This window comes from Salvelinus alpinus, chromosome 15 (assembly GCF_045679555.1).
Source record: "Salvelinus alpinus chromosome 15, SLU_Salpinus.1, whole genome shotgun sequence".
NCBI classification, from domain to species: Eukaryota; Metazoa; Chordata; class Actinopteri; order Salmoniformes; family Salmonidae; genus Salvelinus; species Salvelinus alpinus.
This window is the reverse complement of record NC_092100.1, coordinates 55,630,008-55,656,646: the sequence shown is the minus strand read 5'-3', so window position 1 is coordinate 55,656,646 and position 26,639 is coordinate 55,630,008. Positions and strand designations below refer to the sequence as shown.

Sequence of the window (26,639 nt, the reverse complement as noted above, 5' to 3'; positions counted from 1 at the left end):
TTAGGGGAAAATGGTTTAATTTTGGAGACAGAGGCAAAGAAACACCACACATGAACAAACATTTACCAAATAAAACATCGACTTGGCTTTCCAACTACACACCACTCATTCTATGGTAAAAACAGAAAAATCTAACGACACAGGTAAAAAAGCAAAAAGCCCAGAACTAAAACAACAAATAATTAACTTTCTATTAAACTAATACATTTATTTATCCATCCACACAAGTTGCCTATAATCAATCCGGATGGTCATTTATAATAACCATGTGGACAGAGCACAATACTACTAACATGAAACTTACCACAATTTTAGAGGATCCCCCCCACCCTCCCCCCCAAAAAGAGAATAACAAAGTGAGGAACATGTAGAGAGCAAGTTAATGAAATCAAAATTAAGGTTATTTTAAGAAATAAAACATACTACCAAAACTGTTGTCATTGACGACCACCAAGAAGCCTAACTCATGACCCACATTCAAGGCGAGGCCTTATAGAGAGGCCAGACATTTTTTTCCAATATAGATTTTTTTCTTTAATTATTTCCAATATAAAAAAGCTTCACTGGTACAAAATACATATGAACAACCAGTATTGTAGAAATTGGAACGAGCCTGTTTTTGTCATTTTGTTATTTTCAAATCCCACCCAAGTTTAAAAAAAGTTTGTTAATTAAAACAGAAAATCACTACTGTAATAATGCTTTACAGATCAGATAACATCAAGATGCACCGCGACTTTGGTTTTTCTCAAGACAACACAAACATCTATCAAATCATTTATGTGGAGAAGAACATGAACAAAGAATTCATATCAATGATTAAATCAGACAATAAAAATGGTACAGAACGAGGACAGATAGATTGTTGACCAAGACAATATCTAAGAGACGCAAAGCTACCACATACTTCGTCAAATAGCACTTCAGAGTATGAGAGAGCAGTGAGCAGTGACAGAAATACTGAGACTATATCCAATATGGCACCCTATTCCCTATGGGCCCTGGTCAAAAGTAGTGCACTATGAAGGGAGTAGGGTGACATTTGGAACGCATTCAAAAAATGGTGGTTGTGACGGAAGCCCCCGAAGTGAGTCTCAAGTTCCTATAACCTGACCCATGTGTGATTTTATATTGTGCTTATATTTCAACATTTTCAGGAACACTTATTTTTACAATAGTTTTAGAACTAACTACCTGTTATAATCAATTCAATATTAACTAACATTAGTTATCAGTTTGTTGTAGCCTACATACTCAATATTTTTTTTAGAAAACTGTCATAAAGACAAATCAATGTTTATAATATGGCACACTTCCCAGGTTTTGGTTGATGCAAAAAATGATATTTCTATTATAATCAATAAATCAATATACAACCACTACCATTTTGCCCAATAACAAGCATTCATAATATACATCGTCTGTGACCGTACTGTAAAGTACTCAACTCTGTCACTCACCAACAAGGGGATTTGTCTTCAAAAGTTTAGGGTTATTTCTTGTATAATAATTCAAAAAAATTACTTGCCAATGTGTTAAAATTCACACATCACATTAGAACCAATAACTTGACACAAAGTGGGGACAAAACAGAGGGTGATTTAGCCTTAATGACACACTGGTATCAATATAATAACAAGCATGCCAAAAGAAAAAAGAAAACAGAGTTACCTAACTTCAGCAATCTGTAATAACAACCAAGGCCTTATAGTATCTGTGTAGGCAGTTTCTAGACATATAATATGGCACTTTGATTATTGTATTGCATTTGGATATAAAAACACACTGCAAAAAGCACATGCTCCATCATATTGAACACAAAATATTTTTTTATTAGTAGTACCTTGGTAGTTCTGGGAAGTGCCACCAACCCATGCTTCAAAGACAAAAAGATTAGCAAAAAAGTGAACATTTCCCCTAATAACTGACATAAACCACTCCCATTCAACAAACAAAACTCCAAACTCCTCGCAACGAGTGCTGCTAGAACTCCCAAGCTAAAACTGGTGCCATCTGTGGTGATTAAAAAAAATGAATTAAAGTGTTTAAAATGGCAACAATTGTGCATTTTGTGTCTTGTTAATCCCAAATCTGTTGCGAAAGACACCTTACGCAGTGCTTGCATCTTCCACACAGAGCTGAATCTCAAACACAAAGGACCCTGAGTTGACAACCCTTGTTTAGAACCATTTGGGTCGTAGTCATTAGGGCACACCGTAGCAAAACGTTTTGCAACGGAAAATGAAAACAAGCAAATCTTATTGGGCAAGTTCAGATAGTCTCCCATGCTTGATTCTGTTTTGTGCCTAGTGAATACGACCCCGGTACACCTTTTTCTTTTTGGGGAACCTTTCTTTGGGGGGCTGGATGTAAATGATTTGAGCTGACCCATCAGCTTCGCAGTTCAACTGACAGAAAGTAGGCTAGTCCATTATCACCCCTATAAAAGACACACTTCTGTTTGGAGTAGTAAACTTTAAGCTGAAACATGGAATGCTTTTGTAAACCAACACTGTTTTGGTGGGGGTGAGTTGAGCAGTGTTAACACATAGATACTGTGCGTAAGTTGTGAATAGAAAATAGCTTTTTTTAATGTGTGATAAACTAATATCTTATCACCAACAAAGAAATTCAGTGTGTGTGTGAGTGACCAAATCAAAATTATCGCTCACGTTCAGGGGCTCCGAGTGTTTTTACTGTCACAAAACAAAGTGTGTGTGTGAAAATGGGCACCGTCACATATTGTAAGAACTTAAAATACTGTGTGTGTGAGTTTGACACATGGGCACTTTAAACAAAAAAGCAGTGTCTGTCTTCTGTGTTAAGAGACATTATCTTTCAATACGAGGCATCTACACTAAACAAAAACTGAAACATCCATTTATCAAATAAATTCTCATCAAGAAGAAATTCACCAAAAAATTCTCAAGTACCTTAAGTAAGAATTTAATACTAAGTTTTAATCGTTCTCTTTTTTTAAAGTAGGAAAAAACAAAAACAAATTCAGTCTATATACTCCAAGATGACAATGACAATCTATTAACTGATGTGTCCAATAAAAGCTAATAATCCATAAAGGAATTCTGACAATACAGTGACTTCAGAAAGTATTCACACCCCTTGACTTTTTCCACATTTTGTTTTGTTACAGCTTGAATTTGAAAATGGATTAAATATAGATTTTCTTGGTCCATGGCCTACCCACAATACCCCATAATGTCAAAGTGGAATAATGTTATTTGAAATTGACAAATACATTTAAAAAAAAAAAATCTAAATCTGAGTATTCAACCTTTTGTTATGGCAAGCATAAATAAGTTCATAAAATAAGTTGCATGGACTCACTCAGTGTGCAAAAGTGTTTAACATGAATTTTGAATGACTCTCTCTGTATCCCACACATACAATTATCTGTAAGGTCCCTCAACTGAGCAGTGAAGTACAAACACAGATTCAGCACAAAGACCAGGGAGATTTTCCAATGCCTCGCAAAGAAGGGCACCTATTTATAGATGGTGCAAAAAAAACAGACATTGAATATCCCTTTGAGCATGGTGAAGTTATTAATTACACATTGTATGGTATATCAATACACCCAGACACCACAACTCAGTTGCCGGAGAGGAAGGAAACCGCTCAGGGATTTCCCCATGAGGCCAATGGTGACTTTAAAACAGTTAAAGTTTAATGGTTGTGATAGGAGAAAACTGTACTAACCTACTAACCTACTAATTGATAGAGTGAAAAGGAAGCCTGTACAGAAAAATAATATTCCAAAACATGCATAATGTTTGCAACAAGGCACTAAATTAATATTGGGGGGGGGGGGGAAATGGCAAAGCAATTCACTTCACAAAGTAAATCGTTCAGGACTGAGGAGATTTTCAGGATAAAAAAAAAGACAGAATGGAGCTAAACACAGGCTAAATCCTAGAGGATAACCTGGTTCAGTCTGCTTTCCACCAGACACTGGCCGATGAATTTACCTTTCAACCTCACACACACAAGGCCAAATCTACACTGGAGTTGATTACCAAGAAGACAGTAAATGTTTCGGAGTGGCCGAGTTACAGTTTTGACTTAAATCTACTTGAAAATCTATGGTAAGACCTGAAAATGGTTGTCTCGCAATGATCAACAACCAATTTGACAGAGCTTGAAGAATTTTTAAAAGAACAAATGGTCAAATTTGCATGCCTCAGTTAGGCTGGCACCTAGCCGAACTCGGCTAGCCTAGTTAAAATGACCTTCACTTGAAAAACGAGAAAGAAGCGGAAATAGTACGGTTGGTCCATTTTGAGACGCCGTAGCCAGTATACATTTCCTCAGTAAGAATTAATCTAAGATAATCAAAATTAATGACAGATTTCTTGAGTTAAGATTTATCTTAGTCGGGCAATTTAACATCTAAGTTGTTTTGTGCAGTATTTTTCAATTAAAACATTTGCATGAAAATGAGTCGTCTCTTGTTGAATGACAAAGACTTTATTAAAGAATCCCTACTGTTGACCAATCACCAAAAAAAATCATCACAGAAGTCCAAACGAAGAAAAACGTCACAAAATGTCATTATAATATATTCAAACTCCACCGAACTGTTTCAGCTGGGAAGCATGCGGACACCTTTACCCAGAAAGACTCACAGCTGTAATCGCTGCCAAAGGTACTTCTACAAAGTATTGAATCGGGTGTGAATACTTATTTAAATTATATATTTTTGTATTTCATTTGTGCCAAAATTTCTGAAACCATGTTTTCACAGTCACTTTATGGGACATTGTGTGTAGATGAGCGAGGCAAAAAATCTAGTCATCCATTGTGAATTCAGACTAACAAAATGTGGAATAAGTCAAGGGGTATGAATACTTTCTGAAGGCACTGTACATGTAAGTAAGTAGGAATTACATCACCACTCGTAATGACATTTATTTTTTCGAAAGGTTGTGTTGATCGAGCAAACAGTTTTTTTTTAATCCTCTTGAAAAACTTTAAACACTTAGACCCTAGCAGATGACATTACAACATAATCTACAAAATAACCCCAAAGTTAACCTAAACTTCTATAGATTCAATGGTATAAAATATAGGTAATCTAAGTGTGCATTTAAACCACAGATTGTCTATTTGTGAATCAGTTCTAAAAAGTTCATGTAGGTAGTCAAAGCAAATCTACCTTTTAATTGTGCCGTAAATTGTTTTTTGAATAAAGCTAAATAGGTAAATAAACTGTTATATTTTCATTAATGAAAACCAAGTCACCAACAGCCTTAGCGAGAAAATTGAAAATCTTTACAATGCCTTCTTGAATATTAAATGTGAAAAACCATAACAACGCACTGAGGGGCATTCTGGTTGATAACCAGACTTGTTTTCAAAATTGTTTTCCTAGTCGAGTGGTCTTAGTGTGCAGCCGAAATGGCACCCTATTCCCTACATAGTGCACTACACTTTTGACTAGAGCCCTGGCGGCGAATAAAAATCGGTGCACTAAATAGGGAATGGGGTGTCATTTCAGACACAGCTTTATAGTATGTTGTTTCAGAAGCCAGCATATTGCTAATGGCACAAAGTAGCACCGTGCTGTGCTAGTCCCTGTATTAAAACTTTCACGTGAACTTTAGACCGAGAGAAGAGGTTAAAAGAAACAACATAAAAACAAGCAAATTACAAAATAAAAAAATAAAGAATAAACTATCCCACAGGCTTTTAAAACAATCTTTTTTTTCTGCATTTGCTAAAGAGAGTCTCTTAAATGAAATAAGCGCAGGTAAGATTTCACATTGATTTTGCTTGTCCTCCCTTCCCTCCCATTACATTTATACCAAAAAACTAGAGAAAAATGAAGTTACATGCGAAAGAAATTGGACTTATCCAAAATGTTAGCCTATTCCCTATATAGTGCAGGACCTAGCATTGATCAAAAAGGCTTTGGTCAGAAGTAGTGCACTATACAGGGTGCCATTTTGGATACAACCAATCAGGTTGAGCTATGGTCAAATTTCATATGTCAAAGGTCAGTGGGGGGGGGGGGGGGTGTGTGGTCAGGTAGCCTATTGGTCAGGCGAGCTTTAGCGAGACATCAGAGACAACAATGGCGGGAGGATGATGAGGAGTAGCCAGGAGGAAGAGGAGGAGTTTTGGGTTGGCTTTCAACACCATGAGGACATGCTAGGCTAACGATGAGCAAACAGGCATGGAGATTTTTTCTAAAAAAGGGAAGAAAAAACACGAAAGGAGAGAGGTAGAGAGAGCGAGAGCGAGAGAGAGAGAGAGAGAGACAGACAGAGACAGAGAGGGAGAAAGAAGTTAGCCACAGCACAATAACCTTTCAACCATGAGGCACCAACAACAATGACAAACAATGCCAATCACCACATATAACATAATGACAATTGGGGATGTTTCCCCACACGCACAAAACAATACAAACAATACAGTTTGATACAGGAAATGACATCATCAGATTAAGAAATGACATCACTAGACATATGTTAGACAGTCAGACATGCACATACACTTGGCACTCAAAGTGATCCATCTCTAACCAGTCAGTCCCTTCAGGAGAGACATGGATGGATGGAATGATTGGAAGAAGTTAATTATGAAAAGAAGTGAGCAGAGGTAGCCCCACTAGCTTGACAACGATTGGTTTTAAGAAAGAAAAAGAATGAGAGATGGAAGCAGAGAGAAAAAGCGAAAGAGCTTCACATATTAAGAGGTGACAGATCAATGCAGCAGACTGAAGCCCAAGAGCTCTGATAGTCTGACAGGATGAGGTGTGTGTCTGACCCTTAGTCAACCCGTCTATTTTAAACCTAGTAAGTAGATATAATGAAATGGTACAGAAATAATCAAATCTGGTGTTCCCTCTTTGATATCACAACACAAAATACCCTTTTGAACACTGGCTCTAGTGATCGCTATAAATAATCATATAAATTAACACACTTTATACCACTCTTAAAAATTACACGATGAAACCGTAAAAGGAATGGATGCAGTAATAATCGACATGTAAAGAACGTAACCGTTTCAAGATAATAAGACCCCAGTGGAGTGAGTCTGAATGACACCCACGATAGTAGTACGGCGCCCTTGGAGCCAATTAGGGTTAAGTGCCTTGCTCAAGGGCACATCGGCAGATTTGTGACATTGTCCGCTTGGGTATTCGAACCAGCGACCTTTCGGTTACTGGCCCAACGCTCTAACCTCTAGGCTACCTGCCACCCTATTAATTAAGTCTCTGCTGTGGTGATCAGATGGCCTTGGCTTTAGTCGTGGGTTGGGTAGACTTAGACTTACCCTTGTAATGCTAACATAGAGCCTGGGGGAAAAGGCCCCTGCCCTGGGTAAGATCAGTAGGGTTTGCTGTCGTTCTTAGAGCGCTTCAGCTGCACCTTGAGCCTCTTCATGCCGATCTGGAAGCCGTTCATGGCCTGGATGGCGGCCTGTGCCGACACCGGATTGTCGTAGCTGACAAACCCTGAGGAATGGAGGAAGGAAATTAGGGCTAGTGACATACCAAACTCAAACCAATGAGGCAACAAAAAAAACAAGTCTTCAGAGATTTCCATGACATACCAGGGGGCTGTGATCAATGAGTTAGACAGATAACAGTCCTAAATAACCCAAATCTTTTCCAGAAATATAGACTTAAAATCAGAATGGTATAATTGGTTTGACAACCAACAATGCATATTTAATAAAGAAAATCAAGCGATATGACTTTATCAAAATGTACAGTGCATTCAGAAAGTATTCAGACCCCTTGCCTTTTCCACATTTTGTTAAGCTAAAGCCTTATTCTAAAATGGAATAAATACAATTTTTCCCTCATCAATCTACACACAATACCCCATAATAACAAAGCGAAAAACAGGTTTAAAAATGTTTACAAATGTATAAAAAATATACCTTATTTACATAAGTATTCAGACCCTTTGCTATGAGACTCGAAATTGAGCTCCGATGCATCCTGTTTCCATTGATCTTCCTTGAGATGTTTCTACCAAGCCATGAGGTCGAAATAATTGTCCGTAGAGCTCCGAGACAGGATTGTGTCGAGGCACAGATTTGGGGAAGGGTACCCAAAAAAATTCTGCAGCATTGAATGTCTCCAAGAACACAGTGGCCTCTATCATTCTTAAATGGAACAAGATTAGAACCACCAAGACTCTTCCAAGAGCTGGCCACCCGGCCAAACTGAGCAATCAGGGGAGAAGGGCCTTGGTCAGGGAGGTGACCAAGAACCCAATGGTCCCTCTGACAGAGCTCCAGAGGTCCTCTGTGGGGATGGGAGAACCTTCCAGAAGGACAACCATCTCTGCAGCACTCCACCAATCAGGCCTTTATGGTAGAGTGGCCAGACTGAAGCCACAACTCAGTAAAAGGCACATGACAGTCCGCTTGGAGTTTGCCAAAAGGCACCTAAAGACTCTGACCATGAGAAACAAGATTCTCTGGTCTGATGAAACCAAGATGGATCTCTCCTGCTCTAGAGTGCTCAGGACCTCAGACTGTGGCGAGGTTCACCTTCCAACAGGACAAAGACCCTAAGCACACAGCCAAGTCAACACAGGAGTGGCTCCGGGACTCTGAATGTCCTTGAGTGGCCCAGACAGAGCCCGATCTAACATCTCTGGAGAGACCTGAAAATAGCTGTGCAGGGAGACTCCCGATCCAACCTGACAGAGCTTGAGAGGATCTGCAGAGAAGAATGGGAGAAACTCCCCAAATACAGGTGTGCCAAGCTTGTAGCATCATACCCAGGAAGACTCGAGGCTGTAATCACTGCCAAACGTTCTTCAACAAAGTACTGAGTAAAAGTTCTGAATACTTACGTAAATGTAATTTCAGTTTTTTTTTATTTTTTATAAATGAGCAAAAATGTCTAAAACCAGTTTTGCTTTGTCATTATGAGATATTGTGTGTAGATTGATGAGGGAAAAAAACAATTTAATACATTTTAGAATAAGGCTGTAACGTAACAAAATGTGGAAAAAGTCAAGGGGTCTGAATACTTTCCGAATGCACTGTAGCTGGTTAATGATCCTGCTTTCTACCCCAGCGGCCATTGAGCCAGTTATTTCTCATGTTTGGAGGCAGCAGACTAGACTACATACCGAAGCACTTGCTCAGATTGGTCTGTTTGTCGATGAAGACTTTGGCAGAGACGACACTTCCAAAAGGCATGAACATCTGAAGGACATCCTGGTCTCCAAACTCCTGGGGCAGGTGGTAAATGAACAGGTTGGCTCCCTCAGGACCTGAGAGAGAGAAAGTGGAAAGAGCAAGAGGGGAGAGGATCGCAAGGGAGGAGAGAGAGGGGTGGAGAGGAGAAGAGGAGAAAAGGAGAGGTAGAGAGGAGACAGAGAGACAGATCAAGAGACAGATCAAGAAACAGAATCATGTGGCATGATGCACAGCTGTGGCCATCAGACTGACCTGGGTTCAAAATTGTATTTGAAATCTTTCCAATACTCAATCTGTGCTTGATTGAGCTCGCCTGGAACCAATGGAATAGTCCCAAGAGCACCAAAGCCTGCCAATCTGGCACTCGAGGGCCCTGGAGTGAAGTTCCCCTTAGGTGCAGATCTCGGATCAGCTTCTCCCCTCCCCCAATCCTAACCACTGCAAAACTGACCCAAGACCAGCTTCCAGGCCGGGGCAACTCACCTTATTCCCACTAGTGGCAGGCTCAAGCAAATGCTCAAAGTATTTGAAAGAAAACCAATACTACCCGACCCCACGTTGTGGTTCGTGTGTGGACTGAGACTCACCCTCCCTCTGGCTCCCGGCTGAAGGAGCAATGAAGGAGAGGAGAGGACGGAGTTTTAGATTTGTTTTTTGAGAAAGAGAGATACTGGTACTAAGTAAACATGTGACACTGTGCCCTATGGTTAGTCGATTCTTTTCTTTCAATGTCATACATCTTTTACTTGCAAAGCCCATTTGGGCTTACAAGAAACTAGTTGAGACACACATAAAAACATTACCATTTACATTACATTTTGGTAATTTAGCAGACGTACAGTCAATGCATTCCACTAAAGATAGCTAGGTAAGGCAACTATATATCACAATCAATGTAAGTTAACAAGACAACATTTGCAGCCTAACTGGTGTGTGGACTGAGACTCACCCTCCTTCTGGCTCCCGCCGGCTGCTCCCTGCAGTAGGGACTGGCTGTAGAGGGAAGGCAGGGCGGAGGCCGTGTACTGCTGCATCCCTGAGTAGGCCTGAGTCAGTGCGTCCATGGAACTCGCCGCCGAGCCGTTCGCCATCGAGGCCCCCAGTCCTCCGTTCATAGCCGCCATTCCTAACACAGTAGACGTAAAGATATCGTGTATTTTGACAATTCAAAAATACAGACTACATCCATGCAACTAGATACAACAGCCAGAAGAAAAGGCCTCGACACCTAAAGTTCTCTCTACCATACAGACTGGCATACATTTGAGATTAAAATGACACTAGTCTAGTCCTACACTAAATAGCTATTTCAATGGATATTCTCCTAAGCATGCTTTTTAGTCCAAACCAGGTAATGTGTTCGTAAAACCAGACCTTACTCCAACATTTGACAATCATGAACTACCATACAGGTAAAGAAGCCTGAACATCAACAGAACACAGCGGCTTCATCAACAGAATTAAGGTGTGATTTGAAAGACCGAAAAACAAAAAAAGTTGAAGAAAAGGTAGTAAAGTCATTGTTTTTAGTGCAGTACTCACGGTTGGAGTACTCACCGCTGACACCCCCAGTGAGGGCGTTGAGGTTGTTGAGACCCATGGAGGCCCCCGTCAGGCCCCCGCCGAGGCCCTGGGTCAGGCCCAGAGAGGCCAGGGTGTTCATGGCTGCACCGGCGCTGGAGCCTGCCGTCTGGCCTGCTGCTGGGGAGGAGAGGGGTCAGAGGTTACCATTAGGTGTCGTTTAAGCCTAGCAAAGATGTGGTATAGTAGAGTAGATAGAGCAGGCCAAGCAACTGAATAAGAAGCAGGTGCACACGTAGGTGTTTTTTTGGGGACACAGAATCTTAATCCTGGACTAAAAAGCAAGTTCAATGGGGAATCTCCATCAAAAAGTTTAGTCCAGGACTATGTTTAATCTGTGTCGTAAGATTAAGCGCCGTAGATTTTTTTTGTGAGCAGTACATTTTTTTATAGAGCGAAAAATGAAGGGAGAAACTAACATTGGCCTCAGACTGCTAGATTACCTGGACTATAGAGAGAGAAACTGGGCTATAGTTACCTGAGTTGTAGAGATTACCTAGAGCTCCGTTGGCTGACAGCGCGTTGGAGCCGCCGCCTGAGTTCTGGGCTGCAGAGGCAGCAGCAGCTAACGTGGCCAGGTTCTGCAGCTGCAGCTGGTTCACACCTGGAAGAGGTGAGTGAGAGAGAAGCTGTTTTATTTCAACTTTATTTATTCAGGTATGTCAACTAAGAACAGATGCTTATTTGCCAAGAGGGGGAAATGGAGCTGCGTTAGCTTTTCTGATGGGAGACCAGAAGAGCGGAATCATCCGCATACAGAAAGAAATGTCACAAACAAGAAGACTTCATAGCATTGACATATAACAGGAAAAGAAGTGGCCCTGGCACACCGCCTTGCGGCACTGCATCGGTTCTTGATTTTCACCCCTATAAGTTTGTCCCCAGCAGACTTGTGTCTCCTAGAATAGCTACCCTGATTAATGTTCCAATCTTATTCAACGGTAATGTGATTTTAGTGGTTGTGAAACTACGTGGGAGTAAAGCGTCGTGACAGAAGGTTGTTTACACGAACAGTTGTATGTTTATCAGAGTGGGTTGGAGTTGTGGAGGACGGGAACAGGGACAGGAAAAAAATGAGTGACTCACCTCCTAGCCTCTGCATGCCACCAAAATTACTCTGGTTACCGGTAGATGTCGCCTGTTGGAGCAACTGTAAAAGAAAGAGAGTTCTAAAACAGAGTAAAGGAGACTTGTGCTCTCTCCCAATCATTTATGTCTTTTCCTTGATTCCTCTCTCCTCGCCTTCTTTTTCAAAACTCATTGAAGGTCCCCGGGACCTTCTCAAATGCGGTTTGAGAAAAAGGAGAGGAACTTCTCCTCCAATGTAGAGACAGAGGGGAGGTGACGAGAACCCGAGGAAAACTAATTGAGAAAGAGTATGACCTCTCAGAATGTCATGCTTTCCCAACAATGTTAAACATGCATGTAGCCTATATGCATGTCAACGGCTTCAACTTACTGCCAGGTACTGTGCTGTGAGGCCTCCCAGCCCTGCCAGGTTACTGTGGCGTACTATGGTGTATTAAGGTGTACTTACTGCCAAGTACTGTGGGGTGAGGCCTCCCAGCCCTGCCAGGTTTCCCCAGGTGGAGGCGCTGTTGAGCTGCTGCATCTGTTGGGCCATCTGCTGCTGCAGGCGCCGCTGCTCTTTGTCCCTCTGAGTGTCCGCAAACTTACACACCATGGGAGAGGAGCAGCCCTTTAGTGGGGGAGGAACGAGAGTTAGATTTCACCCCAGTCAAGTTCACACACACACTATCAGAAACACAGACGCTATCACAACAGTCAAATCTGCAGGGCCATTTTTCAGGAATACCCATTGTGGAGGGTATACTATGACCTGTGGTAATCTGGGAAATGTATTTCTTTAAGTGTTGCATTCAAAATAGGAAATAAACTATTAGAACATTGTCATGCACGACTAAGCCAGGCTACATTCCACAGACAGAACCAGGAAGGGATAATGCTTAGACAGAAACAAGACAGCCAGTTACACTTTATAACACTGGAGGGTATGGCTCAAAAGGAGGATTGGGGCAGGGTTGGTTGGGTGGGACTGAGGCGAGTCAACGCAAAATACACACACACACACACACACACACACACACACACACACACACACACACACACACACACACACACACACACACACACACACACACACACACACACACACACACACACACACACACACACACACACACACACACACACACACACACACACACACACACACACACACACACACAGCTGGGAGGGACATAACAGAAACATTTAAAACAGACAGTCAAACAAGGAAGGACGTATGCATGCCAAGTCAAGACATAACGAGATAAGACATTTAGCTACAAAACACATACACAGGATAGCACTGTATTCCGCTGTAACAAACAGACAAGCCAGATATTGACATATCACTGGACAGACCAGACGTAGACATGTGGTATCAATGTTGTGAATTGGAGAGAGCCAGACAAGGGGACCAGGCTTGACAGGGAATTACTTTCTACACTAGTAGCACCTCCCATAGCATCAGGGGGACACAGTACTGACTGTAACGGGTGTAGTAGGGTTGCAAAGTTCCCAGAAACTTTCCCCAAATCTCCAGGTTTTCCAGAAATCGCCATCGGAGGATTCCCGGATTCAGGAGAAGCAGAAAGGGAATACTCCAACAGGAATTTCTGGAAATGTCTCCAATTGCAACCCTAAAATGGTGCCATCACTACTGGGACCTAGTTCTAAATTCCCGAGGCCCAGAGCTGAGCTAGTTTTATTCTGTGGTTCCTAATTAGGGATCGGTTGGCTGCTTCCCTAGGGAGCCTCTGACCTGTTAGCAGTCACATTACTCTTGCTCTGATTCAACGGGAATACCAGCCCAGTTTTGAAGGGACTTAGTGGGACAGTTACTCTCATACAGTACACGCATGCCTACAGTACATCTCAGTTCATGCCTAAACGATAGTGGAGAATCTAGGCTGCCTGATCTACAAAGTTTTGAAAGGTCCCACTAAGACAGTTGCTCTAATACTGTCGCCTTTATTTCTGTTTAGTTCAAGTCTATTCAATATAATGAGCGGAGTAATGATTTACTATGCAGGTTAAACATGGGTAAATAAATACTTCGTAATGCAAGAGGTTATACAGTTGCTCTGATATAGGACTATATCTCAGTTAATGTATATTGAATATAGTAGTCTCTATGCTTTACTATGTAGGCTAAACAACATGGGTAAATACTTTGTCATGCAAGGTTTAACACATTGCCGGGCGCGTTGCCGCTTTGCAACTGGCACGTCACAAATAAATAAAATGATGTAAATAAATTAGTGGGATATTATTGATTCATTAGGCTTCTGCTAAAATATAGATTCAAAAATATGTTTCTCTCCATGTGTGCCCTCTTAAAGCTCCAATATGTAACTTCTTGGGCGACCCGACTAAATTCACATAGAAATGTGAGTTCTTGATCTGTTAATCATTGAAAGCAAGTCTAAGAAGCTGTATATCTGTTGTATGTGCGCTATTTCTATGCTTCCTATTACAAAAATATATTACCATCATAACCAAAGTAAACTTGGAGTCACGCGATTACAAGTTGTGTGGTCCTCCCTCTACGACTCGTCGGGAAAGCATGCAGTTTATTAGGCTACAGATGAAATAAGTTTTGATGAACTTCACAGGCTGGCGAAAGTGCAATGTGATGAGCTTGATGCTCCTCTCCAATAAATATTGAGGGTCTTATTCTGGTGACATGATGATCGATGCTTGGCTGCCGTTTAACAAATGAAAAGAAATCTTGCTCTTTTGGCCATAATAATCTCCTCATGTAGGCTATACCCACACTATATCTGTGAGCTGTTGGCTTGAGCGCACTTGCCAATAACAGAATGGGCATACTGCTATATAACGAAAATTATTTTGTGAGAAAACCATCAGTAGAGTTGAAAATGTGCTGGAAACCAATTTAACTTAATTTTTTATTCGGTTCATGGGAATTTAACTGCAAAATCTATTTTTATGTGCACTAAGTCATCATGCACTGCCTTGTATCGCAACAACAAAATGAGATGAAAACATATCTCGGGTGGGAAAATCGTTCTCGTTCTGTGCGTGATTTCCTGCAAGACAGGAATGTCAGTGTTCTGCCATGGCCAGCGAAGAGCCCGGATCTCAATCCCATTGAGCACGTCTGGGACCTTTTGGATCGGAGGGTGAGGGCTTGGGCCATTCCCCCCCAGAAATGTCCGGGAACTTGCAGGTGCCTTGGTGGAAGAGTGGGGTAGCATCTCACAGCAAGAACGGGCATATCTGGTGCAGTCCATGAGGAGGAGATGCACTGGTGGACACACCAGAAACTGACTGTTACTTTTGATTTTGACTCCCCCCTTTGTTCAGGGACACATTATTTCCATTTCTGTTAGTCACATGTCTGTGGAACTTGTTCAGTTTATGTCTCAGTTGTTGAATCTTATGTTTATACAAATATTTACAAGTTTTCTGAAAATAAACGCAATTGACAGTGACATGACGTTTTGTTTTTTGCTGAATATATATATATATTTTTTAAACACGGCTTTAAAAAAACATAAGCTTATGCAACATTAACCTATTAAAAACACTTCTGTAGCAATGAGGTTTGTGCAGTAGTCTATAGGCCCAATACCTTATCAATGCATATTGGCTATGCTTAAATTGCCCTGCCAATGTTGTTCTTCTCAGACCATTTAGAATTTATATTTCACAATGTTAGGTATATGATCACACTGGAAATAGATCATTTGTTATATATGACTTGTGAGGCACAGCCAAGTGAGCGTAACAATGTGCTTATATTTTTTACTGGACTGATGGCCTGCATCTGACGGTCAGTCTGCGGGGAGGGAGGGAGCAGCAGTGAGGCTGCCTCTCAGACTCCCCTCCGCTGAGAAAAGGGGAGATAAATTTTGCTATCAGCTGGAAGATTTAAGTCGCACTGTATTATTTCTGCCTTAAGCACCAATTCATGTTGTTACTCCTGTGACCAGAGAAAGTTAAATATTCCTCTATTAAAAAAATACAAGCTGCAAATAATAACAATGCAAGCTTATCGGAACACTTTGCTATACTCATTCATTGCAGTTGCAGTACAGGTTGCAGCGTGAGTGAAAGTAGGGAGAAAGCACATTTTATAGCTTATAAAACTGTTCAACAAAGTGTTGACAGTGCTGAATAACAACTTACACATGAACTTACAGAAAATAACTGCTGTTTTTGAGTATTTGTTGAGTCTTTAATCATGGTTTTGAAAAAGCTTTGAAATATCACAGTATCATCTTTGCTGTGCGGGCCTCCCGAGTGGCGCAGCGGTCTAAGGCACTGCATCGCAGAGCTTGAGGCGTCACTACAGCCCAGGATGTGTCACAGCCGGCCGTGACCGGGAGACCCATGAGGCAGCGCACAATTGGCCCAGCGCCATCCGGGTTAGGGGAGGGTTTGGCCGGCCTTGATGTCCTTGTCCCATCGCGCTCTAGCGACTCCTTGTGGTGGGCTGGGCGCCTGCAAGCTGATATCTTTTGCCAGTTTTAAGGCGTTTCCTCCGACACATTGGTGCGGCTGGCTTCCGGGTTAAGCAAGCAAATGTGTCAAGAAGAAGTGCGGCTTGGCAGGGTTGTGTTTCGGGGGATGCATGGCTCTCGACCTTCGCCTCTCCCGAGTCCATACAGGAGTTGCATCAATGGGACAATTGGATATCACGAAATTGGGGAGAAAAAGGGGTAAAAGTACAATTGCGCTCGAGGCTTCGTTTTACGGCAATGGCTCAAGGAAACTGGCGCAAACTGTGTAGACACGGTGAGCTGATCTATCTGATTGGCCAGCGGTAGGCCAATAAATGCACTTGATATGCTCTGTGGGCCTGCCGCGTAGGCTGAGTTCCTCTTTCAGACATATGAAATGGTTCAAAATGGAAACACTTTGACTCCCGGTGCTAGGGCAGCCGAATCAAGTGCACCTACCGCCAACAGCGCGAAAATGAATAAATAAATGAACGCATGGCTTTATAGTTTTTTTAACAGAAATGTAAATGCTTAACATGGCGTCTTATTTTCCCTTCCGTACAGACTAATTAGCATATTAATTATATAATTTGCATAAAGTAGTATAACACGTTTATTCAAATTTCATAAATTGTTTAAAATTGTTACAAACTCCCAGTTAGGCATTAAGCATAAATATTTGTTAGTAATAGGACCAGCCTACTTTAAATTATTGGGCTGAAATTACTGTAATTATGTATTCCGTAGTGCCGAATTTGCATTGCAGTCCTATCCTTATAAAATGAGATGCTTCTCTATAACATGGAATACAAAGTATAACACCAGAACTAGTTTAATTTTGTCTTTCAACACCCTAATAATATTGGCCAAGTATGCTTTGCGTTGGTGTATGACTAATGTTCTGTGATATGACGTCTGCTTGCCAAATGGCACCCTATTCTTTTTATAGTGCAGTTTGACCAGATAAGGTCAAAAGTAGTGCACTATAAAGGGAATAAAGTGTGATTTGGGACAACCTATAAACATGTGTTTCCTTGTGAGATACAATTCTCAATTCGCACTTAAACCACAAGGGGGCAGCAGACTGCATAGAGGGAGAGGGGAGAGATGAGAAATAGGTGCTAAGGGGTACAGTACCTCCATAGTCTGAGAGTGATGCATGGTTTTGATTGCATTCGCGGCCTGAGCCCTGGTAGAAAATGTGATAAACGCACAGCCTGTAAGGGAGGGGAGAGGGAACAAGAGGAGGAGGAAGGGAGGGACAGACAAGAGGAGGGAGGGTAGGAGGGAGGGACAAAGAAGAAACAAAACAAGACAAAAGGTTTTGGGACACGTCGTTATGAAATCCCAAATAACACATTACAGTAACATAGAATGAACGGCACTCCAAGCACACAGAAGAACAACCGCTCTCACTGGTTAGCACATGGAAGTAACATAACAATACAGTCACAACAACAACAACCACATGAGCACAGTAAACATAACATTGATTGACATATTGTACCACAATCAAGAGAAGCTGTGGATGGATTGGGCTAGTTGGGGATGTGATCACTGGGATGGGTGAGACACTAATTGAGATAACTACAGAAAACACACACTCCTCTCACACAACACACACACACACACACACTAAATGGCTATTATGGCGATTTCCTAGCAAAAAGATAAATGTCCATTTTAAAATGACATAGCAACACATGCTACAACTATGATGACAGAGACTACAGGGTGAACCCGCGGCACTGACACTTGAGCTCTGCATATTCTTCTTTTACTTAGGGATGGGCATTTTGACTGTTCGAGTACTCGCATGATTTCTTTCTGCACTTATTTTTTTTTTAACACACTGGAAAGAAATGAGCGCATTTATCTATAAGCTTATGCCAAAAGTGCGTGACAATGCCTAATTTATAACCATTACAGAGAACAAACCATAATTGTCCCTTATAAATACACTATATATGGAAAGTATGTGGACACCCCTTCAAATGAGTGGATTCGGCTATTTCAGCCACCCGTTGCTGAAAGTTGTACAAAATCGAGCACACGGCCATGCAATCTCCATAGACAAGCATTGGCAGTAGAATGGCCTTACTGAATAGCTCAGTGACTTTCAACATGGCACTGTCATAGGATGCCACCTTTCCAACAAGTCAGTTTGTTAAATGTTCTACCCTGCTAGAGCTGGCCCGGTCAACTGTAAGTGCTGTTATTGTGAAGTGGAAATGTCTAGGCGCAACAGCAGTTCAGCCGCGAAGTGGTAGGCCACACAAGCTCACAGAACGGGAATTCCGAGTGCTGAAATGCGTAGCGCGTAACAATCTGACCTTGGTTGCAACACCCACCACGAGTTCAAAACTGCTTCTGGAAGCAACTTCAGCTGTTCGTCGGGAGCTTCATGATATGGGTTTCCATGGCCAACCAGCCGCACACAAGCCTAAAATCACCATGTGTAATGCCAAGCGTCGGCTGGAGAGGTGTAAAGCTTGCCGCCATTGGACTCTGGCGCAGGGGAAATGCATTCGCTGGAGTGATGAATCACGCTTCACCATCTGGCAGTCCGACAGACGAATCTGGGTTTGGAAGGTGCCAGGAGAACGCTACCTGCCCCAATGCATAGTGCCAACTGTAAAGTTTGGTGGAGGAGGAATAATGTGGTCTGGGGCTGATTTTCATGGTTTGAGCTATGCCCCTTAGTACCAGTGAAGGGAAATCTTAACGCTACAGCATACAATGACATTCTAGACAATTCTGTGCTTCCAACTTTGAGGCAAAAGTTTGGGGAAGGCCCTTTTCACACAGAAATGGTTTGTCGAGATCAGTATGGAAGAACTTGACTGGACTGCACAGAGCACTGACCTCAACCCCATCGAACACCTTTGGGATGAATTGGAACGCAGATTGCGAACTAGGCCTATTCACCCAACATCAGTGCCCGATCTCACTAATGCTCTTGTGGCTGAATGAAAGCAAGTCCCCGCAGCAAATGTTCTAACATCTAGTGGAAAGCCTTCCCAGAAGAGTGGAGGTTGTTATAGCAGCAAAGGGGGGGACCAACTCCATATTAATGCCCATAATTTAGAATGAGATGTTTGACGAGCAGGTGTCCACATACCTTTGATCATGTAGTGTATATTCGGTCAATAAAAAATCAAGTGACATTTCAGACGAATTTATTGAAATCATAATATCAACTAGTTATATATTACACAATCTCCAAAAAGTCAGTAACCTTAGCAGTGGTGCGTGCTTGTAGAAGCTTATGGCTGTGTAATGCCATAGCCTTGCTTTGTTAATTTAGCAGACAATACGCTCTTATTTCCAGAGCCCTTACCACAGTCAAGTCACCTATTTTATAGTAAAAATAAAAAACATGTAACAACAGACTAAAAAAATGTTTTCCAAATGGAAAAAGTTGAAATAGTGACTATTTGAAATGGGGCTCAATTTGGCGAGTTGAAAGACCATTTTTTCAGCGTTACAAAACAAAAATGGTCTTATTTTCGATATACAGATGTTCAATTTAGTTTATTCTGTCTTTTCTTTGGAAATGTCTAAAAGGATTAACAATTCCACATTGAACAATGCATGGTGATGAATTACAGCCATGACATCGGTTTGGTGAGAAGGCCTACTAGCCTTAATGATTCTGATGAAAATATGCTCTCCGTCTTTATCAAACTAATGTGTTTGTATATTCACAGTGTGGAACCTGTCTATGTTTAGGAGGGGTTATAGCCTAGGCCAGGGTTATTCAACGCTTACCCTACGAGGTCTGGAGCCCGCTGGTTTTCTGTTCTACCTGAATTAAATTGCACGCACCTGGTGCTCCAGGTCTAAAATCCATCCCTGATTAGAGGGGAACAATGAAAAGAAACGCAGTGGAACTGGCATCGAGATCCAGTGTTGAGTTTGAGAGGCCTAGGCTAACCAATTCTAAATGGCAGTTCGCGAAGTAGCCTAAGCGGAAAATAGACAGGACACAATTATTCCAAAACCGCAGCAACGGTTGTTGGAACACATTTTCCTACTTCAATCTACCAGTCCATTTGAATTTGTGATAAAACTGTCGTCATTTGGTACGAAATGTAGCTTTTGTATCCCATCAGTTAGATACGTTTTTATTGGCATTTAATTCCGTAGGCCTAACAGGAGCTTGTGTGCGCGCTCAGCATGCGTATGTGTAGGGAGCGGTCGGAACGCAATTGAGTGAATGAGACACAGGGGGGAAAGGACATTTAGGGAGAAGAACTGTGATCCTTAAGGCTTGGTTTCTTTTTTGTTGTGCCCCGCAAATGCACATGTTCAAATGGAACACTAGAGTCAAAGCAAATTAACGTAGTCTTTAAGACAACATAAAATAAAAAAAATTGGGACAAAATTTCACTTGTACGAGCTGCTACAAAGCACATCCACCAATAGTTTAACAGTATTTTTTCCCCCTCTGGTTAAAGATCGAGCTTCGTACTCGATAACTCATGCCCATCCATACTATTATTGCACTTGTCGGTCTCACTCGATTTTATGGCGTCTTATGCGGCACAGATAGAAGTTGTGGCAGGCAGAGGTGGAGCAGTGGAATAATTCCATCCTTTGTGGAGCACGGTGGGGGCGGTGCAGTACTGATTGTGTGTGTCCTGTGTTGCCTGCCAGCTGAGGCCGGCCTAGAACACCAGCAGCCATGGGGTTGCCATGGAGATGGCTGGGACTATTGTTACAGGCGGAGTTGAGCCCTGTGAGTGTTGATGCACCCCCTCCCTCTGCTGCAGAGATGTAGGAGGTGGTGAGTGTGTCACGGGGAGTCATATCGGGGTGGATTTGGGAGGGGGGGGGGGCGAGAGAGAGCGAGGAGGGGGCCAACTTTGGGTGAATAGGATATGAATATAGGGGCAGGGCGGGAAGGGTGGAAATAAAAGGTTTGGGAGCAGTGTAGTAAGGCAGGCACTAGGCAAGTCTGTGTTCTTTTATCGGCGGGTGTAGTAGTGGACTACTCTAGTGATGAATTTCAAATCAAACGCTAGCTCCTATTCCCTACCCACTACTGTGATCCGAGAAGATTGGATAGGTGGAAGCAATATAGCGACATTTAAAGAGGAAGCCACTACCATAAATCTGGGCCTCCCGAGTGGCGCGGCGCACAATTGGCCCAGCGTCATCCGGGTTAGGGGAGGGTTTGGCCATGGGGGCTTTACTTGGCTCATCGTGCTCTAGCGACTCCTTGTGACGGGCCGGGTGCCTGCAGGCTCAGTGTTTCCTCCGACACATTGGTGCGGCTGGCTTCCGGGTTAAGCAGGCGGGTGTTACGAGCGCGGTTTGCCCGGTCGTGTTTTGGAGGAGGCATGACTCGACCGTCGCCTCCCGAGCCCATTGGGTAGTTGCAGCGATGACAAGATCGAAATTGGGGGGATGAAGAGGGTAAAATACAAAAAATATCTATCTAACAAATCTCATCATATATACAGGATGGCCTAGGGTGCGTTTTATCGAAAATGACTTTCAGTACATTTGACATACATTTCTGCTATGTGTATTATGATCCCTGTAGGAATTGAACCCAAGACCTTTGCTTTGGTTCCTAGTGCCACGCCCTTACAAACTGATCCACTGACACAGGACCACTTGGTATAACGGGAGCGTGGAGCAGAGTGACACGGCGTTACCCACAACCCACCTCTGCTCAGACCGTCAGGTCCTCTGAGAATTCGGCATTCCTCTATCTGTCCGAAAGCAGAGAACATCATCCGGACCTCGTTCTCGCCGTATTTCTTTGTCACCATTCCAATGAAGAGCTTTCGGTCTTCCACAGCTGAAATGGAGAAAGAGAGGAAAGAATGAGTGACAGCAAAACAGCGATAGCAAAATGGGCTATGCAACCTTCCACCTCTCTTTTTTGCTAGTTCAATCTCTCCTCTCACCTCCTTGCAACCCTCTCACTCAATGTGTCAGCTCACCCCTTTTCCTTCTCTAAATCTCTATCTTACTGCTTCATCTCTCCCTCCTCCCCAATCTCTTTTTCTTCAGACGGATGACTGCTTTATCATCCCCTTATCCTCCCAACAGATCCCTCTGTACCCGCCTTCCTCTCGCTCCTCTCACCCCCCCCCCCCCCTTCATAAAGCTCCTTTAAATCCTAGTAACCCCTGACACCCCTGCAATACTCCCAAGAAATACTGAATTTACAGCACAGAGCACCGTTTCGGCAGTCTGGTCCCAGATCTGTTTGTTCCATAACAGCCAACTTCTATGGTCGTTGTCATGCCTTGGAAGCACAAACAGACGAGTACCATTTGGGCCACCGTGTGGGAACTAAAATATAGAAACAGTCTCCATTTTTATTTCCTTTCCCAACCTTGATTCTTCTTGGTGCAATTTCCTCACTTCCTCAGGGACTTCATGGTAGCTGTGTTCTGTTCTCAGGTTGTGACCCAAATGGCACCCTATATAGCCCACTACTTTTGACCACAGCCCTGGTCAGAATTAGTGCACGATATAAGGGAATAAGGTGCCATTTGGGACGCAACCCTTCCCTGCAACCGGCCAGCCGCTATGTTTTGTTTATACACATTTTAGCCTGTGTCACATCGTATCTGCAATGATGTCACTCACCGTTTGTTTTCTCGCTGTCAGCGGGTTTCATCTGGATGGGATGATGCATCTGGAAGGAGGAGAACACGGAAGAAACATGTTAAACATCAACCTATCATCAGGCCTGTCATCACAATGACACACTAACCAACCGCTAGTTTCCGCGACGATGAACAGGCCAGGTGCTTGGCTGTGTTTTTTGGTTCCCTCTTGCTCCCTTGCCCTTTAGCAATTGTTTAAACATTTCGTTCACACTCCTAGCCTCCTCTCCTTGACTGATCTGAAAGAACTGACAAGGTGAAAGCCACCCTAATAATAGGCTCGACTCCATATTGTTTTCACCTGTCAAGTCTCACCTGTCACGTTACCTTTTCCAATCAGTGCAGATGAAGGAAAGGAGGTGAGGATGGATTTTTAGACAAGTATTGCTCTCTTGCTCATTATTACCCTTCTTCCTCCACCCCATCCCCCTCTGTCAGCATCTTTTCTCATTCGCTCGCCCCCTCTCAGATTCTATTATCCCTCACACTATAGTGAGCTATAGAAAAGGATATGTCCACTGGCTAGTATTTGGGCTCAAATTCTCTCCTCTTTCTTTGGGTTGGGCCAGAGCAGTAGTCATATGATCGCAGTTATTGATTCTCCCCGTCATCATCCTTTCAGGATCCATTTAAGTCCCCCATCCCACCCCACAGTCCCCAGAACAAATTCAAGGTAATATACTAGGGCCTACCCCATTTAGTTGACTGGTCGATTGTTTGGTTGAGACACTGTTGGTCAACCGAGATTTCTTTAGTCGAGCAGTAAATAAAAGAAATCATGGTGTACAAAACACCCGTCTGATTGGCGCCCGTCTGAGTGGACTGATCCATTGTGGAGGCCGTGGGGATGGCACAGTTCATCAGTCTAAGACATGTGCTACTGAAATTGTATATGGTTACATTATCTAAGAACAATGTTGCAACAAATAAAAAGTATATATTTTTTATAACAAATGAGCGTTCTCCCGCGCTGGATATTGGTCGCTGTCCACGGTTCTGAAACGCATCAGTGCGCTGTTGAATTGGTGTCTTTTCCTAGACCATGCTGCTATGTGCATAATAGCAAAGTTAACCCGCATATTGGTGTTGAGAACAATGCGGCTGAGTTAGGAGACGAGAAAACAGCCCTTGGCTTAATTGTCTAAGAAAAGTGAGGCGAGAGGAAACCAACTCAATTACGTCTATAATCAATAGCCTAACTGTTAAATGTGCCTGGCTTTATAAATCATCCATATATATCTACAGAAATAAGACAGATCCTGCTTCTGTTGCCTGTTGGAGTGTTTAATAGCCTACTGATTCCGTGAGCACCGAGCCTCACGCAACAATTTCACAAATTCGGCTATAATAAATGCGTAACACTTTATTTTCGTTAGACCAGCCTACCTGGTATTATTAATCATTTATTTAGTGTTTACACTGTTCCAAATGGTCAGAAAATTTATATTTATAATAACGATAACGACCCTCCTTTTTCCTTGATCTCATTGTTATTATTATTATAATCATTAATAGGGTTAGTATAGCAGCCTTGTATAGGCTGTAGGCCTAAGAGCACATCCTAAATACAGTAACTTACTTACAGTAGCTTATATACGCATTGAAATAGGCTACTGTATCAATCAATAACTTATTTGTTTATGTCATCACACAGCATACAAATCATTCATGATGTGAAATGCAATCAAGCATTTTAGTTTTAAAATAAAGCGACCATTGAATAATTTGCATAAACCGTTCCATTTTGGAAATTGCATTCACGAATCAACGAGACCGTTTTTAGTCTTTGCTGTAATAAAAGCTTTACAAAAAAACCGTTAACACTCTGATACGCTTATAATTGATTTAGTGTCGTTCACAATATATTTCTGACCGTCTGGAACAATGTAATCTAACAGCACGTGTTTGGCACACAGAATATGCACGCAGCGCTTACTCTATACTTGTATTTCCAGTATTTTCGACAGCTAGTCAAAATTATTGCACACATCTGACTTCCCCTTTACCTCCTGCGCAACCAGTAAACATTCCCCCGTTTCTAGTTGATTTGTCACGTTCTCTGCATCCATTTTGTTGTCACGTGTTACGGTGTTCAGAGTTTGTTATACCAATTTATTGATGTGATTATGATATGCTATAGGTCAGGCCCTATTGGTCCCTTGCATGCGAACCATACATGTGTCACGGGTTGATGGGTTGGGGAATGTTTTCCCTAAACAAATGGAGGCTCTTCGGCAACAGAACTTTTCAGTCAGAAATGGCTGTAATTATGTTGCAGCTTCAGCAACCACCCACAGCGCTATACACATTGTTGATGTGTGATGGTCCCCGCAGCAGGGAGGAGAGACACACAACGGGTGCTAGTCAAACAGTCACCAAGTGACTTTTGTATAATTATTTATTCATTTTGTCTGAGCCAGGGGCCACAATCAAATCAATTGCGGTCGGACTCCCTCTACTCATTTGTATGACTTAATTATTTCATCAAACAGTTAGCTTAAAGCCTCAGACAAGCTCAGTGCATATAGTTGATTTGATTAAAAACACATAGGACTCGATTTTTTGGGGGTCAAGGACAGCCCGAAAACACACAGTACTATACAGAGCCATGGTTGCATGGAACTCCCTTCCATCTCATATAGTGGAAGTGAACAGCAAACCTGGTTTAATTTTTTTTAAATAAAGCAACACCTCACGGCACAACACCTCTCCCCCATGTGACCTACTTTTCGTGTGCATGTATTGACATTTATGTCTAACTGATAGATGCACACACACAGCCACCACCCACACCTCCTACATGTTAATGTATGTGAATTGTAAAGTATTTTGTCTGTGATGTCTTTTTTGTTATGTGCTGGACCCCAGTAAGACTAGCTGTCGCCATTGGCATCGGCTAATGGGGATCCTAATCAAATCTAACAGTGCTTCTCTCTTCTGGCCTGCTTCTTAATGGCTGCATCCCAAATGGCACCTATATTAGTGTTTTCATGATACCAACATTTTACTAATGAAACAATACCAGGCCAAGTATCGCGATACAAAGTAGTATCGCGATAACAAGAAGGGAAAAATTCAGTGGCATAGCGTACTGTTCACCCATCTCCAGGACGCTCGTTCCCGTTTTCTAAACGTTATGCGCCTATGCTACACACAAAAAAAACAGGCACTAATATTCACACTTATTGAATTTCACACTCCCCCACCCACACACAGTCACTCACTCTCCCCCACCCACACACACTGCCACACATACACCCGTCCACCCACACACACACCTCCCAACTTTAAAAACATTAGACACCAAACAGAATGTGTGGACCAGAAAGAGATAGATGTTTGATATAGTTAGGCCTAGTGGTTAGAGCGGCAGGAAGCCTAGTGGTTAGAGCGTTGGGCCAGTAACCTGAAGGTTGCTGGATCGAATCCCCGAGCTGACAAGGTAAACATTTGTCATTCTGCCCCTGAACAAGGAAGTTAACCCACTGTTCCCCAGTAGGCTGTCATTGTAAATAAGAATTTGTTCTTAACTGACTTGCCTAGTTAAATAAAAAGGTAAAATACAAATCCTACCTTTGAAGCACATATGATATTTTCCTTTCTTCCAGTGCCACTCAAATGTGCCTAAACCTACTGTCAAGCTACCAGGTTGTTAGCTAGCTAGGTAACATGACAAACAACGTTGCTCAGTTATCAAACC

At 42.3% G+C, this 26,639-nt stretch overlaps 1 protein-coding gene across 10 annotated transcripts in view; it reads right to left on the bottom strand.

The window, feature by feature from the left end:
* Window positions 1-26,639, bottom strand: part of LOC139540376 (CUGBP Elav-like family member 2) — a 75,139-nt gene continuing 48,500 nt past the window's right edge. For 4 of the 10 annotated variants that reach the window (XR_011668172.1, XR_011668178.1, XR_011668180.1 and 1 more), the window contains exons 4-15: window positions 22,920-22,968; window positions 21,985-22,119; window positions 17,445-17,524; window positions 12,311-12,472; window positions 11,860-11,923; window positions 11,252-11,377; window positions 10,735-10,893; window positions 10,142-10,318; window positions 9,780-9,797; window positions 9,123-9,266; window positions 7,303-7,483; window positions 1-6,206 (exon numbers count right to left, since the gene is read on the bottom strand). Coding sequence is in view for 1 of the 10 variants with exons in the window: in XM_071344162.1 (XP_071200263.1) it covers window positions 7,356-7,483; window positions 9,123-9,266; window positions 9,780-9,797; window positions 10,142-10,318; window positions 10,735-10,893; window positions 11,252-11,377; window positions 11,860-11,923; window positions 12,311-12,472; window positions 17,445-17,524; window positions 21,985-22,119; window positions 22,920-22,968 (1,242 nt within the window). In the remaining 9 variants the exon portion in view is untranslated. Of the gene's footprint in view, window positions 7,484-9,122; window positions 9,267-9,779; window positions 9,798-10,141; window positions 10,319-10,734; window positions 10,894-11,251; window positions 11,378-11,859; window positions 11,924-12,310; window positions 12,473-17,444; window positions 17,525-21,984; window positions 22,120-22,919; window positions 22,969-26,639 lie in introns of all 10 variants that reach the window. The other 6 variants (XR_011668174.1, XR_011668173.1, XR_011668176.1 and 3 more) reach the window with 6 other exon arrangements.